This window comes from Gobio gobio (assembly GCF_949357685.1).
Source record: "Gobio gobio genome assembly, chromosome: 3".
Taxonomy (NCBI): Eukaryota; Metazoa; Chordata; class Actinopteri; order Cypriniformes; family Gobionidae; genus Gobio; species Gobio gobio.
Window position 1 is genome coordinate 2,227,760 of NC_137099.1, and position 17,829 is coordinate 2,245,588.

Here is a 17,829-nt window from a genome sequence, read left to right on the forward strand (position 1 = left end):
AGTGGTACCCGGTGGGGTCTTCTGCTGTTGTAGCCCATCCGCCTCAAGGTTGTGCGTGTTGTGGCTTCACAAATGCTTTGCTGCAGACCTCGGTTGTAACGAGTGGTTATTTCAGTCAAAGTTGCTCTTCTATCAGCTTGAATCAGTCGGCCCATTCTCCTCTGACCTCTAGCATCAACAAGGCATTTTCGCCCACAGGACTGCCGCATACTGGATGTTTTTCCCTTTTCACACCATTCTTTGTAAACCCTAGAAATGGTTGTGAGAGAAAATCCCAGTAACTGAGCTGATTGTGAAATACTGGCCCGTCTGGCACCAAAAACCATGCCACGCTCAAAATTGCTTAAATCACCTTTCTTTCCCATTCTGACATTCAGTGTGGAGTTCAGGAGATTGTCTTGACCAGAACCACACCCCTTAAATGCATTGAAGCAACTGCCATGTGATTGGTTGATTAGATAATTGCATTAATAAGGAAATTGAACAGGTGTTCCTAATAATCCTTTAGGTGAGTGTATATAACGCACAGTGTTTCCGTGTTTGTCCAAAGCAAATGAATATAAGGCACCTTATTGTCTGTCAGTTGCTAAGTATCTAGCTGTAACATTCTAACACCACATCGTTTTACACTGTATACGTTTGGTACCGCAATGCAGGGTTAACAGCTCAAAAGCGGCGCTAATCCTCGGAGCAGTGTTTCATAACCCCAAGTAAAAAGCAGCTAAATTACAAGCAGAGGTGGAAAGTCCAGGGGTCAGAAAGTAAAAATCCTGCCACATTTTTATTCCACTCATGAACACAGTCAGCGGAATTCACTAATTAATTCTACTTCCTGGCTGAAAAACTGTGCTATTAGCAAATCCAGGTGTTTGGAACTAAATATGTTCACATTTCAAAGTCTCTGCTGCCCTGTGGTGGACATCTTGAGTCACTGACAATCAGGTAATGTTGTGACTCATGACTGCCCAGCCAGCACAGCCATGTGGGGACCAGATGGGTTTGACCTGGGCTGTCTAATACCGCTTTTTTCACCAAGGCAGTGCTGGTGCTGGTTTGGAGCCAGAGCCTATTTCAAATCTAGTTCTTTGTCTTTCCACACCAAAAGCACCAGCTCCGAACCAGGAAAAGTGGTTCTTAAGTAGCACTAAAACATTGCTGGTCTAGAAGTAAGAACCGCTTGCGTTAGGGGCTAGGGGCGGGGTTACCGTGACCAACAAGACAAACACAAATTTGTGACCACCATTTTTTAAATAGCAGCTAATGGAGCTAATAGCTGCTCGATTGTAATATCCCTCTATACAAATTACGGTGAGCTGCACGAATGCATTGGATTTGCTGTGTTTTGATGCCAATGTAGGATCATAAAGCCATGAGCATCAATAGTAACACAATGTTCGCCATTGTTGATGGAAGGCTTGTTCGAGATGCATCGGCGCTGTGCAGACTGATCGCCATAGGACATCAAAGTACAATGAGAACATACGACTCCTTATGCTTTTGAATCACTCTTGCGGTATTTTGATATCATACGCTGATCAGTCTGCACAGCGTGATGCATCTCGAGCCTGGTGTGTTGCTGAGAAAGATGAGACGTATACAGTGATGTACGACCTGGCTCTGTGGCAGCTCTCTAGCATGTGGAAGGGCAAACTGGTTTTTAGATGGCTCGTCAGTCGAACCAACTCCGAACTGGCACTAGCACTGGCTCTGAACTAGCACCCGGTTCATTCTGGTGGGAAAAGGGTAAAACAGGTCCCACATGGGTTAGCCCAGATACAATAAAAACAAAGTGTGCACACTACAAGCTGTTAAATGTAACACTTATTCCGTGTTGGAGTTAATGAGATAATTAAGTGATTGAGTGATGATTTAGCATTTGTGATGAACACCTGATGTTAACAAGCATAACCACTGAAGGACAGAGAAACAATAACTACATCTGACTTCAGCCAAACCCTTACACAGTAAAATCCCCAGAGTTAAATTAACACTGCTCAGAGAACATTTGGTCCCACTCTACAGAGTGTTAAAGTAACACTGAATCAGTGTTAAAGTTAATGAGATAATTGAGAGATTAATTAAGTGATGATTGGCCATTAGTGATGAAAACCTGATGATAATGAGTAGAATCACTGAAGGAAAGAGAAAAAGAAAAACACAAGAACTACGACTGACTATAAAAAAGACATTAAATCTCTGAAGATCTCAGCAGAGGAGGATTAAACAACTCCACAAACAGCATTACCAGCTTCACACATTACTAACCAGACTGACTTTATTTCTGTCAGACGTCTACAGAAGCTCCTTTTGAGAATTAACAGAGGTTTAGATGTTGATGATTTATTGAAAATAATAGTTTCGATTGATGGACTGAACCATTGGTGATCAGTGTTTCCTTTAGTTGAGCTCTTGACTTTTTAACATTATTTTTTGTCTGGCTGTTTGTTATGGCGTGTATAGCAAGAGAAAATGTGATCAGTTGATGTTGGCTCATTGATATATGAATATAATCATCAGGTTGGGGCTTAATTCACTGAACTTATGTCTGACATTTGTTATTAATTTCTGTTTGATTATTGTTGGTAAATGGTAAAAATGGTAAATGGACTGCATTTATATAGCGCTTTTAACAGACCTACGGCCATCCAAAGCGCTTTACATTTGCCTCACATTCACCCATTCATACACTCATTCACACACCGACGGCGGTGCATGCAAGGCGCCATCCAGCTCGTCGGGAGCAGCTGGGGTTAGGTGTCTTGCTCATGGACACCTCGGCACTTGGTCAGGTGGAACCGGGGATCGAACCACCAACCTTCCAGTTTGTAGACAACCTACATGAACCACTGAGCCACTGCCACCCCATTGTTGTGATTCTACAGCAAGAGACTCAGTTTAATCAGAAATTATCAGAATGCATTGTACACTAAACATTTTGAGCTCCTGCTAGAATCTAGATCAACTCACACTCAAACAATATTAGTGATCCTGTAGGTGGCGCCAGATCACAGAAATGTTCCTCCTTTATACGAGGTGTATGTATGAGCAGGGCCGTGCAGAGAGTTCTTCAGGGGCAGGGGCTCAAATGTAAAAAAAGGGGCAATATATATATATCCTTATTTTCATCAAGCCTGCATTTATTTAAATCAAAAATACAGAAAAAACAGTAGCCTAATATTGTGAAATATTACATTATGTTCTTTTTAACTTTTTATTAATCCAACAATCTTAAAAAGAGTATCACAGTTTCCATCATTGACATTAAATCCTCATATTAGAATGATTTCTGAATTATCATGTGACACTATGCTGAAAATCCAGCTGTGATCACAGGAATAAATTATATTTTAAATTATTTTAAAATAGAAAACCATTATTATAATATATTTCACAATATTGCTGTTTTTTATCAAATAAATGCAGGCTTGAGGAACATAAGAGACTTCTTTCATAATGCTGCATAATATTCAAAAATGTTAACGTTAATATAATAAAGTCCTTTCACGTCACCATTTCGCCAGCCTACACTTCACATAACAGGCCTGTAGGTGCCGGTGGCACTTGGGTTTTGTTAACTTTGATAGTTTCATGAAATAGTAAACGGTGTATCAATATACATAAATACAAGTTAATTTAACACTACTTACCATTAATGCGACTTTTGCTGCTGCAGGTTTTGTGGAGTGATTTTTTTGTTGTCAGTTAAAATCAATTAAAATTAATTTGTCAGTGATGCAATTAATAAAATGAGACAAACCGCAGGAAATCGTTCCACAAACGTTAGTTCGTCTGTCCATGTCATTTTCAAAAAATGTATGAATAAGAACAGAAAATTACCGCTTCACAGCGACCAATGGAATTTGAACTTGCTTTGCCAGATCACACAGCAAAAACTCCAGAGTTAAATTAACTCTCCTGGGAGTATATGTAAGACCACACTCAAGAGTGTTAAAGTGTTAAAATAAGAGTGTTAAAGTAAAACTGAAGCAGTGTTAAAGTTAATGAGATAATTAAGTGATTAATTGAGTGATGATTGGCCATTATTGAAGATACCTGATGTTAACACACGGAATAACGAAATGAGAAAAATCTAAAATTTAAGTCACCATTATGGTGAACAGTGTTTGGTTTACTTTGATTTTACCCTTGACTTTTAATATTATATTTAGTTTGGTGCTGTAACTGAGTCATAACAGCCAGACAAGTAATGACAAAAGCTGATTGCTTGGTGTTGGTTATGTTTTGACTGAATCACTAATCTTGTTTAGAGCCTAGTCTCTGAGTTGGGTTTATCTGGTTGATTATAACATAAATTCCAGCATTTTCAATATAATTCTAAGGATTTCTTGAAAGTTGTTATGCACACGCAAATCAAGAATCAGTGAAGGAATCTCAACAATGGTAACAAATGCACTAATGGTAACAGATGGCTCCCAGAATGCACTGCAACGTGCTTTTTGATGGTCACCACTGTTGAGATTCTCAGGCTGATTCTTGATGTCTATGAAAAGTTTTTTTTTCTTTTTTTTGATCAGAACAACTTTTAAGAAATTCTTTGGATTAAGTTGAAAATGCTTGATTTTATCCTGTGGAATCACAAGGCTGGTGTAAACATAACTCGGATATAAGGTTATAATCAGTGATTCAGCTCAATTGATGAAAATGTCAAAACATAACCAACACCACCTGATCAACTTTTACTCGTTGCTTGTCTGGCTGTTAAAGCAACCAAAACAAAATCTAAAGTGTTAAATGTCAAGGGTCAAGATCCAAACTAAATCAAACACTGATCACCATAATGGTGAAATAAGATTTGTGGGGTTCTCCTTTGGCTATTCAGCTTGTTATCATCAGGTGTTCGTCACTAATGGCAAATCATCACTCAATTAATCACTTAACTATCTCATTAACTTTAACACTGCTTTAGTGTTACTTTAACACTCTTATTTTAACACTTTAACACTCTTGAGTGTGGTCTCACATATACTCCCAGGAGAGTTAATTTAACACTGGAGTTTTTGCTGTGCACGATTGGTTGGTGTATATACACTAACAAACGGGCATTGGTGAATTGTGTAATACTTTAAAATATATAATATATAGATGTGTAATTAAAGCAACACATTAGCTCTGATTATGGATGAAAAAAAAAATATTGGTTTACTTTTTTCTCGTGAGGCCACACACTCTCTGAAAGGACCATATTTGGCTCGAGAGCCGTTTCCGAACAGAGGAAAATCAGCTGTCAATCAAAACGCACACCATAGCAACGCATTATGGCAACGCCTCAACAGAAATTGTCCGACTTTTGAGCCGTCCGTTACTATTGTATACATTGTCATGTTATAATAATCACATTTATTTAGTTTTATTGACCACGATATTATCATTGATATTTGTCTGAGAGGGGCACTTTTGATTCATTTTGAAAAAGGGCAGGGGCTCGAGCACCCAAAGCCCCCCCCTCTGCACGTGCCTGTGTATGAGCTGGAGGGTTTCATATTGAGCTACTTTCTATTGAAAACAGTTGGCAACACTGTGCAGAGGAACATTGTTTTGGTCATTACTGATGTGCCCAGGGTAACAAGTGATCGCCTTATGCAAATATCACTAATGACATCAAAACTCTCAATAACCAAATAAAAACGCATATCTGAAATATTATGTCTTATGAGCAGGTGGCTGGGAATTATTATAACTTGGCTAGGCCATTTATAGGCAATTAGAACAAAGTAGACTAGTTTAAAGATTGGAATTATCAACATAAATATTGTTTTGTGAACCTAGTCCTGACAGCTCTGAAATATGAATAACTCACCACAGTGATTTAAACAAGGCAAACACGGTTTGGAAGATGGTTTTATGATGTACTCATTATTTTTATTTTGTTACATTTGAAAAAAAAAAATTACATAGTAAACAGTGTAGCTTTAAATTTAATAACATCATTGCAAAATATATTATTACAGTATTAATAAAAAATATTAAGAAGAATAAAATACCCAGCACTTTACAGTAATGAGAGTGTTTGGTGTAAAATGTGGTAAATTGTCATCACAATGATGTCTTAATAAGACTTTCCGGCAATTCTTAGATTTAATGTATTTAGAGATAAAATCACACAGTATGACGAGAGAAGAGGAAACATCTGTTCTACATTGACTGTACAAAGCGAGAGCTAAAAGACCTTTGACTATTATGCTGCGTTCACACCAAACGCGAATAGAGCGTCTGGCGCGAGTGATTTCAATGTTAAGTCAATGGAAAGGCGCGTTGACGCGCGTCTGGAGGTCTCGCGGCGCGGAAGGCGCGTTTCGCGCGGCGCGAAGGACGCAAATCTGCCTCATTCGCGCGTCCAGTTTGCGCGAATGCCGCGAATTGAGCGTCTTGCGCGATACACGCGTTACACGCGAATGGTGCTTTTGTGCATTCACGCGTTTGAAGCGAATTCGCGTCTGACGCCCGAGTTGAAAATTTTGAACTTTGGCATCAATTCGCGCCGCGTTAACCAATCAGGAGCCTACTTGCTGCTGTCATGTGGTAAAGTGACGTGTATGAGAAACCCTGCATAGATTAAAAATAGTAATATTGTGTCACAAAATGTAGTTTTAAGACTTTTTCAGGTGGGAATGTAGTTGTTTAAAGCTCAAATCTGTGGTTTATTTATAAAGAGAGCGCCTATTTAAAAAAATAATCTTGTGTTTTTGGAGTTGTGAGATCCAGGCGATCACCGGGCAATCACTGCTCATAACCCCGGCGAAGGCAGCCTTTCCTCGGCCAGTCCTTCTGGCGTCTGCCGCTGGCTCTGATGTCCTGTAGTGGTTCGTTTTGTGTAGATCTAACGGCCGAGCTTTGCTCTCATGAATCTATAATTTGTTGTCTGCCAAATCGTTTTGACTGAGGGCAAGTTTCATAACTTTATATTTTAAGGATATTTAAACATACATGCAGTGAAGATAATGTAGGAGTTGCCTGGACCACATTTGTGTGGCTATTAATGCTTAATATATATTTTTAATGAAAACGAAAAGAGGCAGAGTGGTGTTTTATGACATATTTCTCCTGGAGTGCCTTGAACGCGCGTCAATTTCGCTTCCAGCGCTCGATTTCTACGCGCGTCCAATTCTCTGCGGACGCGCGAATGCATTCAAAATGTTTGCACGTGAAACTAGACGCGGTAGACGCGATTTTGACGCTCAATTCGCGTTTGGTGTGAACGCAGCATTAACAGGTATCAGTGCGTTCGTGTGTGTGTGTGTGCTCGTGTGCGTTTGCTTGTCATACTGGCAATCAATTCAGATCGCAATAAAAAAGCTGATTATAAAGCGAAATCCATTCATATCTCAACAGTAAAACATTCCCATAAATGTGTAAATAGATCAAATCATGAGGAGCAGGAGATGGGAACATGACCTGGGCTGGACTCAAATCCGGGTCTCCTGTCAGCATCAACAGGAAGTGGCTCCGACCACATGCTCTTTACTTGACAGCGCTGTAGATCGACTCCTCAGGTCTGAGGAGAAATTACACAAACATGTTCATGTGGCATTTCAGGAGGTGACAATCCATCCTCTCAACAACACAAAAGCAAGAGCTCTGATAAAGCACTGGATGTGTTTTATTTGGGTTCTGATGAATCGTTTCTCACCTGTTGGCGTCAGACGGATGATGCGTCTCGATGCTCTGACAGTCGTACTCTTCATTCTTCTTCATGTCTTTGTTCTTGAAGTGATGGACACTGGCATACTGAACCTCTTCACCATCTGCAGAGTCTTTATCTGTTTGTTTTCTCCCAGAGCGTGCGGGTTTCTTTGCTTTAATGTTGGTGTACAGATCATCCCTCTGATTGGCTGATACCAGTGAATACAGTAGAACGTCATTGGTCGAAGCCGTTTCTGCTGATCTGCCAGAGCGATCCTCCTGCAGTTTTATCAGATAAGATATCACACAGATATATCAACAGTTTGTAAATCTTAGATTTTCTAGTTAAATATAATATTCATGTCATTGTAGATTCAGGTATTATCAAACTTGCCTGATTTTGTCTGATAACTTCAGCTTCACCGTCTCTCCTCTTCTTCCTGGAGAAAAAAATGTTTTTGTTAGAAAGTACTGAAAAGTAATTTATTGTAAGAAATAGTTCATATTTTTTATTAAGTTCAACAAATTTTGCATTAATATTTATTTTTGAAAATAATTTAATGCTCAACAATCACACACTTGATGAACACAATGATGATGATGATAATGATGATGATGATGATGATGATGATGAAGATCAATCCCGCCACGAGCCCAGAAACTGTGTGCAGAGCCGCTCTCTGAACCCCTGAAACAAGATCATCATGAAGATCATTTCACACGAGAGACAGATGAAACTGAAAGAGTGTGTGTTTATAGGAAATACCTTTAACAGAGAGTGAAACAGACGCTGATCTCTGAGATCCGTATTTATTCTGAGCCTCACAGTAGAAGCGTCCACTGGAACTGGAGTTAAAGCTGGAGATGCTGAAACTCTGTCCAGATCCAACAGCTGAGGTTTGATCCTCCTTAAACCAGCTGAAGTTAAGAGCCGGAGGGTTTGAGTCACTGATGCAGCTCAGAGTCACTGAATCTCCCTCCACTATTACAGACCGACTGACCCACACTGAGACGCTCTCTGGAGGATCTACAGGAAATATATATAAAACATGAATATAATTATTTATTAATGCCATGACCTTCCATTATCATTATTAAATTACTGAAGTTTATCTGTAAGTATAGATCAAAATAGTGATGGAAAAGGTACAAATCTACATCTGAACTGGTGCAAAATTAATAAAACAATATTACATTTTCAGATGTATATCAGCCCAAGAATAAGATTTATATAAAGGATCACTAAACACAGATTCATACTTTACATTCATTTTGAATATTATTAATAAATCATGTCTGATTAACTAAAATGTCATGCAGTCTGTATGATTTGGCCTGAATTTATCAAACAACCCTGAGCTAAATTCTGAATAATCTGTGAAATATTTCTCTAATATTAATGAATCAGTTTATACTCACATTCAACATTAAGATAAACAGCAGGAGAGATCAGATGCTCATATCCTCTTACAGCACATTGATAGTTTCCTGCATCAGAACCACTGACTGACCGCAGCTGAAGCTGATTCAGTGTTTGATCAGGTAATGTGTGTGTGTTTCTGTTCCAGATGAATGTTGTGTGTTCAGGCAGAGAGCAGCTGCTCTTACATCTCAGAGTGACTGAATCTCCCACTTTCACACTCTGATGTGTCTCCACCTGCAGGTCTGACAGCACAACAACAACAACAACAACATCATCATCAAAAACAACATTATCAACAACATCAACAACAACAACATCATCATCATCATCATCATCATCATCATCATCATCATCATCATCATCATCATCATCATCATCATCAACAACAACAACAACAACAACATCATCATCATCATCAACAACAACAACAACAACAACAACAACAACAACAACAACAACAACAACAACAACAACAACAACAACAACAACATGACACCTTCTGTTTACATTCACACAGCAAAATCCCCAGTGTTAAATTAACACTCCTCAGTGTACATATGTGTCCACACTACAGGGTGTTAAAAGTAACACTTAAGAAGTGTTAAAGTTAATGAGATAATTAAGTGATTAATTAAGTGATGATTGACCATTAGAGATGAGAAACACAAGAACTACAACTGACTTCAGCCACAGCTTTAGATGAAATCAACTGAAGATAAAAGAAGACATTAAATCTCTGAAGATCTCAGCAGAGGAGGATTAAACAACTCCACAAACAGCATTACCAGCTTCACACATTACTAACCAGACTGACTTTATTTCTGTCAGACGTCTACAGAAGCTCTTATTGAGAATTACTTTTTTGTTTATTTAGTGTTGAAACTTTTTTAATGTCACCATCATGGTGATCAGTGTTTTATTTGGTTGGGCAGTTTGATGACATTTTAATGTTAGTGTTTCTCTGGCTGCTGTAACTGAGTTTGCAATGGCAAGAAAAGCAAGAGTAAACACAATCAGATGCTGTTGACTGCTCAGTGAAAAGAATATGATCATTGTATAGTGATTTAAATCACTGATTAACTTTGATTTTACTGTGATTCCAGGAAAGATCCAGATCTGTTTTAATCAATAAAGCTGAATATGTTTTAAAGCAGATTCTTCACTAATCACTTCTAACTCCTGCGAGATTAACTCACACACAGAGATCAAGAATCAGCCTATGAATCTCAACAATGGTGACATGCTTCATTTTTTATTTATTGGTTCAAGATTCAAGATTCAAGATTCAAGATTCAAGAGTTTTATTTGTCACATACACAGTTATATACACAATATACAACTGGCAGTGAAATGTAAACAGGTCCGCTCCATGGACAGTGCAAATAACAGTTACAAGAAATTAAATAGAAATAGAATAAAGTTAGAATAAAAAGTATTAACATAAGTAGAATTATAAATAAATCAAGTAAAAGATAAAAATAGGAAATAAGATAAAAATAAAAATATAAAAAATATGTGGATGATAAGTGAGATAAACTGTAGACTTAAAAATAAGTGGTTAACATAAAATATATAATATGTATATATAAAGAAGTATAATGTGCAAGGTTTATTACAGGTTGTTACGCAGTAACAATAGGGACGTAAAGTAAAGTGCAGTGCAATTGCAGTATGTGGATGTTAATGTTGAAAGACCGTATGTTTATGCGTGTGCGGGGGTGAAGTGAGTCACGTGACTGAGTTCAGGAGTCTGATGGCCTGGGGGAAGAAACTCCTCCTGAGTCTTTCAGTCTTTGCCATCAGGCTACGGAAGCGCTTACCAGATGGCAGCAGGGTGAAGTGAGAGTTTGCAGGGTGATTAATGTCTCTGATGATTTTAGTAGCTCTACCTCTGCAGCGTTTGGTGAAGATGTCCTGCAGAGACGGGAGAGCTGAGCCTGAGATGCGCTCGGATAAGCGCACCACTCTTTGCAGGGCTTTGCAGTCGTGACTGGTGCTGTTCCCGTACCACGCTGTGATGCACTGAGTCAGGACACTTTCTATCGCCCCTCGATAGAAAGTTTTCAGGATGGCTGGTGAAACCCTGAATTTCCTCAGCTGGCGCAGGTGGTACAGTCTTTGCCTGGCTTTTTTCACCTGTGTCTGGATGTGTGTAGTCCAGGTCAGATCCTCGGAGATGTTCACACCCAGGTATTTGAAGCTGCTCACTCTCTCTACCGGTGTCCCGCTGATCATGAGAGGGGAGTATGACCGATGCTGTCTCTTCCTGAAGTCCACAATCAGTTCTTTGGTCTTGTTAACATTCAGAGAGAGACAGTTGTCCTGGCACCATGATGTCAGTTGCTCCACTTCGTCCAAGTATGCCGTCTCATTGTTGTTGGAGATGAGACCCAGGACAACAGTATCATCAGCAAACTTGATGATCGAGGTGGAGCTGTGTGTGGACAAACAGTCATGGGTGTAGAGAGAGTAGAGCAGGGGACTCAGCACACAGCCCTGTGGAGCTCCAACACTCAGGGTGATGGAGGTGGAGGTGAACTGGCCTACTCTCACCGCCTGGGGTCTGCCAGTGAGGAAATCTTCAATCCAGAGGCAGAGAGAAGAATTCAGGCCTAGATCCAGGAGTTTGTGTGTTAGCTTAATGGGAACTATGGTGTTAAAGGCTGAGCTATAGTCAATAAATAGCAGCCTGACATAGTTCCCACTTTTGCTGTCGATGTGAGTGAGGCAGGAGTGAAGGACGTGAGAAATGGCATCTTCAGTCGATCTATTGGGACGATAGGCAAACTGAAGAGGGTCCAAAGTGTCAGGAATGGAGGAGCAAATGTTGTTTTTAATGAGTCTCTCAAAGACCTTCATGACTAAAGATGTGAGAGCCACTGGACGATAGTCATTTAGGCAAGAGGGTTTACTGATCTTAGGTACAGGGATGATGGAGGATCGTTTGAAGGAGGTGGGGACAACAGATGTAGCAAGGGACTCGTTGAATATGGATGTAAAGAGCCCTGCGAGCTGATCAGCACAGGACCGCAGAACACGACCTGAAATACCATCCGGCCCAGCAGCTTTCCTGACATCCACACGTTTGAGTGCCCTCCGAACCTCGTCCTCCGAGACAGAGATCACGTGACCGTTGCTGCTCTGAGGGACTCTCTCTGACGCGTCACTCGCCGGAGTCGCGCTGCCGCGATTACCATCAAAGCGAGCGTAGAAAGAGTTTAACTCGTTCACCAGTAACGGATCAGCTCTCACCTCTGCAGAGGATTTAGTTCCAAAAGCACAGATGGTTCTCAGTCCCTGCCACATCCGCCGGGAGTCGTTGAGTTGGAAATGAGATTCCACTCGGTCTTTATAGCGGAGTTTTGCGGCTTTAACGGCGCGCCGGAGAGCGTAACATGAAGCTTTGTACTCCCTCATATCCCCCGTTAGGAGACCGGCATTGTAAGCGGTGGTGCGCGAGTTTACTGCAGTGCGAATTGAACTGTCCACCCACGGTTTCTGATTAGGGAAGGACGTTATAGTTAATGTTTGTGTGGCTTGCTCTGTCAGTGTGTTAATAAAGCAGAGCGCCACTTCTGTGAACTCGCTGACGTCTTCAGAACTCGCGCGGAACATGTCCCAGTCGACGTCATCAAGAGCTGCCTGTAGCGTGATCTCTGAATGGGATGACCAGCGTTTGACTTCCCTCCTCACCGGGGGCTCTTGAACGAGCCTTTGTTTATATTCCGGTGTGAGGAAAATGGCGGCATGGTCCGATTTGCCAAAAGCTGGCTGTGAACGAGCTTTGTAGGCGTTCTTAAACGGAGAGTAGCAATGATCCAGTGTGTTTGCTCCTCGTGTGGGACAGGAGACATGCTGGTGAAAGTTTGGCAATACTTTCTTTAGGTTTGCTTTGTTAAAATCACCCGCGACGATGAAAGCAGCGTCGGGGTGTTTGTTTATGAAGCCGCTGGTCACATCATGGAGGGCAGATAAAGCCAGCCCCGTGTCTGCTTGTGGTGGAATATAAACGGCAGTGGTGATGACCGAGGAAAACTCCCTCGGCAGGTAGAAAGGCCGGCACATGAGAGTTAAATGTTCCAAGTGAGGCGAGCAGGATCGCGAAAGAATGGAGATGTTCCTAGGATCGCACCATTTCTTGTTTATCATGAAACACACTCCACCGCCTTTAGATTTCCCGGCCTCGGCTGTTCTGTCCATCCGAAAAACAGAGAAGTTCTCGGACGGCGTCACGGCTGTATCCGGGACCGCTGGCGTGAGCCATGTTTCGGACAGACAATAGATGTTGCAGTCTCTCATGTCCCGTTGAAAACTTATCCTGGCTCTAAGATCGTCCATCTTATTCTCCAAGGATTGGACATTTGCGAGCAAAATGCTCGGGAGAGGAGGACTGAATGCTCTTTTTCTCAGTCTGTTGCGGATCCCAGCGCGTTTCCCGCGGTGTTTTTTGAATCTTCGCCGTCGACTCGAGTGGCCATTGTTCAACTCGGCGTCCCGGCGAATCTCAGATGGAAGATTGGAGAAAGTGTCCTGAAACAGGTCAGTGTAGCGGTAACCAAATTCCAGAAGTGTTTTGCTGTCGTAACAGATCAAAGCAGATGATCCGTTGGAAAAAATAGAGAGTAAAAGAGAGTAGAATAATAAATAAAAGCAAAGTCTTAGCGGAGCGACCTGAACGGCGACCGAGCACGGCGGCGCCATCTTTGGAAAAGATGTCATGCCTCAATGCATTCTGGGAGCCATGGATGAGTTTTGCATGATGCACCCAGAATGCATTGCGGCATGAAGTTTGTCACCATTGTTGAGATTCATAGGCTGATTCTTGATGTCTGTGTGTGAGAAAATCTCGCAGGAGGTAAAAGTGCTTATTGTGTGATGTGTTATTAAACCGGAAAACAAGATTTATGTACATGTTTTAAACATTGATCAGTTTATCTGATAAAAACGCTGCTGGATCTCCTGCTGTAGAGTTACAAGGCTACTATTTACGGCTATTTACTATTTAAGGCTACTACTACTGCTAAGAAGACATTAAATCTCTGAAGATCTCAGCAGAGGAGGATTAAACAACTCCACAAACAGCATTACCAGCTTCACACATTACTAACCAGACTGACTTTATTTCTGTCAGACGTCTACAGAAGCTCTTACTGAGGTTTAGATGTTGATGTTTTATTGATTGTGGCGTATGTTTTATTGACGCCACCATTATGGTGATCAGTGTTGCTTTAGTTGGGGTCTTGACCCTTGACTTGTCAGCATTTTTTTCTCTCTGGCTGATGTAACTGTTTGTTACGGTGAGAACAGCAAGAGAAACTTGATGATGACAAGTTGATGACAGATGATGTTGGCTTGTTGTGTATGATACAGTTGTTAGCATCATATAGTGCCTTATTTGCTGATCTCCTGAGAGTCATTGATTATAGTAGCCTTGTGACTCTACAGCAGGAGATCCAGCAGCGTTTTCATCAGATAAACTAAACGATAATCAAAAAATGTTTACATAATTTTTGTAATCTGGTTTAATAACTCATCACACAATAAGCACTTCTAACTCTATAACACAGACATCAAGAATCAGCCTATGAATCTCAACAATGGTGACATGCCGCAATGCATTCTGGGTGCATCACGCAAAACTCATCTATGGCTCCCAGAATGCATTTTGGCATGAAGCATGTCACCATTGTTGAGATTCATAGGCAGATTCTTGATGTCTGTGTGTGAGTTAAACTCGCAGGAGTTAGAAGTGATTAGTGTACAATCTGTTACAAAAGTAATTCAGCTTTTCCGATTAAAACCGTGTTGATTCTTTTCTAGAATCATAATTAAAAAAAGTTAATAGTATATTGCTCATACTCAGTCATAAAATCGATTAATTAAATCACTATACAATGATCATATTCTCATCATCGAGCAGCCAAAAGCATCTGATTGTGTTTCTCTTGCTTTTCTTGCCATTGCAAACTCAGTTACAGCAGCCAGAGAAACACTAATGTTAAAAAGTCATCAAACTGCCCAACTAAAGAAAACACTGATCACCATGATGGTCACATTAAAAACTAACAATTTTCACAACAAAATCAAAAAAAATAATCTGTTAATTCTCAATAAGAGCTTCTGTAGACTTCTTACAGAAATAAAGTCAGTCTGGTTAGTAATGTGTGAAGCTGGTAATGCTGTTTGTGGAGTTGTTTAATCCTCCTCTGCTGAGATCTTCAGAGATTTAATGTCTTTTTTATAGTCAGCCTTTGTTCTTGTGTTTTTCTTTTTCTCTTTCCTTCAGTGATTCTACTCATTATCATCAGGTGTTCATCACTAATGGTCAATCATCACTTAATTAATCTCTCAATTATCTCATTAACTTTAACACTGATTCAGTGTTACTTTAACACTCTGTAGAGTGGGACCATATGTGCTCTGAGCAGTGTTAATTTAACACTGGGAATTTTACTGTGTAGGGACTTGCATAGTGTTACCTATGAATGCATGTTTCTAGGTTATAGGTAAAGAAACAAATTTGACCTGTAATGTTTTAATATTTAAATTATTTTCTGAAGAATTTGTTCTGTTATGACTTCTTATTTTAATATTCATATTTATATGTTTTTAATTTAGCACATTTTCATGGATCAGTAGTCAATAGTTTTTTGTTTTTTATTTCTTGTTATAAAGTTCAGTATTGTTTTACTTACGTTTTTTTATCCAGTATCCATTTTAAAAACTATCGGTCGGTTATTAATCGGTTATCGTGCGGTCCAATCGGATGTATATTGTGCGGTTCGATGTATAAGTGCGGTCCAACCTAGTTATCGGTATCTGTAAAATCCACTATCTGTCGACCTCTAAACATCATCATCACTGACATCACTGTCAGCACAACATCAGCATTGGGTGATAACACTAAAATGATAATATTGAAACACTGAAGCACTTCTGACAGCAGTTACACAATAAAACTCTTGACACTGCAGTGGCACAGATGATAGTTCATCACTTCTGCTGCTGTTGTCATGGAGACCTGAGTTTGAGTCCAACCTCCATCACGACCTGATCTCATTCCCTCCAGTTTAATCTCATAAATTCAATCATAAAAATATTGTGTGGTCTGTTTCTGAGAGTTGACTAGTTTTACCTGTGACATCAAGCCAAGCTCCAGGAATCACTGTCCATCTTTTCTTCTGATAATTTGTAATACTGCAGTAGTAGACGAGTTTATCAGCTTCTGTTACAGCCGTCAAAGTCATGTTGGAAGTGTGTTTATCTTCACTCAAACACTGAACTCTTCCGCTCTTCTCTGGATCTGAACACAGATCAGTTGATTCTCCATCAACAGGTTTGGTCCAGAAACCTTTTATGAGCTCATAACTCTGAGTATTTGTTAAAGTGCAGGATATTGTCACTGATGATCCCTTTAATGCACAAACATATGAAGGGCTGTAATTCACTCCCTGATCCCGCAGACCATCAACCCCTGAAACACAGACATGAGGGAAATAATTAAAGAGGCTTTTGTTTAAAGAGACGTTTGAGTCTTTCAGCAACAAACACAGAAATCTTTTGTTTTCTTCTGCACTTTTCACAGCTCACTATCAGAGATTTCAGTTGGTGTCTATAGGGATGTGCCTGAAGCCCGGGGCGTCGCACCCGTGGGGGATGTGAGTGTTTTAACACCCACACTTATCCCGGTGAGAGGGTTCAGATTCATATATATACTGTATATATATCAAAATCGCTTTGGATGACCATGGGTCTGTTGAAAGAGCTATATAAATGCAGTCCATTTACCATATCCATAAAAACACAATTGTATAAAATACTTCTCAGATACATTTTTAGGATAAAAATATTGTTGTTTTTAACAATTGTATGCATTTGAAATATGGGTTCTGTTTTAATGTACCCGAGTGTACCTAAAATAAAAAAGAGTTTAATATATAGGTTTGTGGCTCTTCATTTCTTTTTAACTACCCACTTGTAAACTTATGTTCACTGTTATTTTTTTATAAATACCTATAGTATTTGCATTAAATCTATATTCATTGAGTTGAATCGAGAATCGAAAATCGAAATTGAATCGATTTGAGAGCTTGTGAATTGAAATCGAATCGAATTGGAACATCTAAATCGATACCCAGCCCTAATTTATATATGTAAATTATAGTTATATCTATAATATAGTCATATAAATTATAGCAAGTCTACTGTTGTATATTTTTACAACAGAGTTTTGACTTATTTTCTGTGTGTTCCGAATGTGTTTTTATACTTTTCTAGTATCACTCATTTAAATGGGAAGCTTTTTATATCTTGTATGTTATACCTTTTGTACCCTTCTGTCATTGTATTCATCGTTTTTATTGTTAACAAACAAACCACATCCATCCCGCACTTTTGAAAAGCTTGCTACGCCCCTGCCTGAAGCCGAATACTATATTCAATGTATACTAGATCTGATGTGCTGTACTGTAACCAATACCACAGCAAGCCTAACCATGTCCCTTTAGGGGCTCCGTAGCGCTATTCATTTTCTGTGCCTTTCCGAATTCAGATTTAGGCTTCTGGCACATCCCTCACAAACTCACAGTCAAATGCATTAAATTAAATGAGGTAATTTCAATCAAATATTACTGAAAGATCATTGCACTTCTTAGAAAGAAGTTATGTGAACTCAATAACTGATCATATTAAGCAGAACTCAAACTACATGAGTTATATATTTCTAGTTCCCAGCATGCTTTGCTTCAGACTCTGAAAGGAAGTGT

General features: G+C 39.8%; 4 protein-coding genes across 5 annotated transcripts in view; 2 read left to right on the forward strand and 2 right to left on the reverse strand.

Moving 5' to 3' along the window:
- The window catches only part of LOC307123689 (B-cell receptor CD22-like), a 129,398-nt gene that overhangs the window by 55,958 nt on the left and 55,611 nt on the right, over window positions 1-17,829 (forward strand). The window lies entirely within an intron of this gene.
- LOC307123691 (uncharacterized protein) overlaps window positions 1-17,829 on the reverse strand; it is an 80,503-nt gene that overhangs the window by 38,694 nt on the left and 23,980 nt on the right. The gene's annotated exons all lie outside the window — the stretch shown is intronic.
- LOC307124468 (B-cell receptor CD22-like) overlaps window positions 1-17,829 on the forward strand; it is a 77,436-nt gene that overhangs the window by 38,247 nt on the left and 21,360 nt on the right. The gene's annotated exons all lie outside the window — the stretch shown is intronic.
- LOC307123688 (B-cell receptor CD22-like) overlaps window positions 5,849-17,829 on the reverse strand; it is a 53,776-nt gene continuing 41,795 nt past the window's right edge. Inside the window, exons 6-12 of the mRNA XM_079812331.1 lie at window positions 16,200-16,538; window positions 9,061-9,306; window positions 8,408-8,668; window positions 8,221-8,329; window positions 8,036-8,081; window positions 7,649-7,920; window positions 5,849-7,513 (exon numbers count right to left, since the gene is read on the reverse strand). Of these exons, the coding sequence (XP_079668457.1) occupies window positions 7,480-7,513; window positions 7,649-7,920; window positions 8,036-8,081; window positions 8,221-8,329; window positions 8,408-8,668; window positions 9,061-9,306; window positions 16,200-16,538 (1,307 nt within the window). The 3' untranslated portion in view covers window positions 5,849-7,479. The remainder of the gene's footprint in view (window positions 7,514-7,648; window positions 7,921-8,035; window positions 8,082-8,220; window positions 8,330-8,407; window positions 8,669-9,060; window positions 9,307-16,199; window positions 16,539-17,829) is intronic.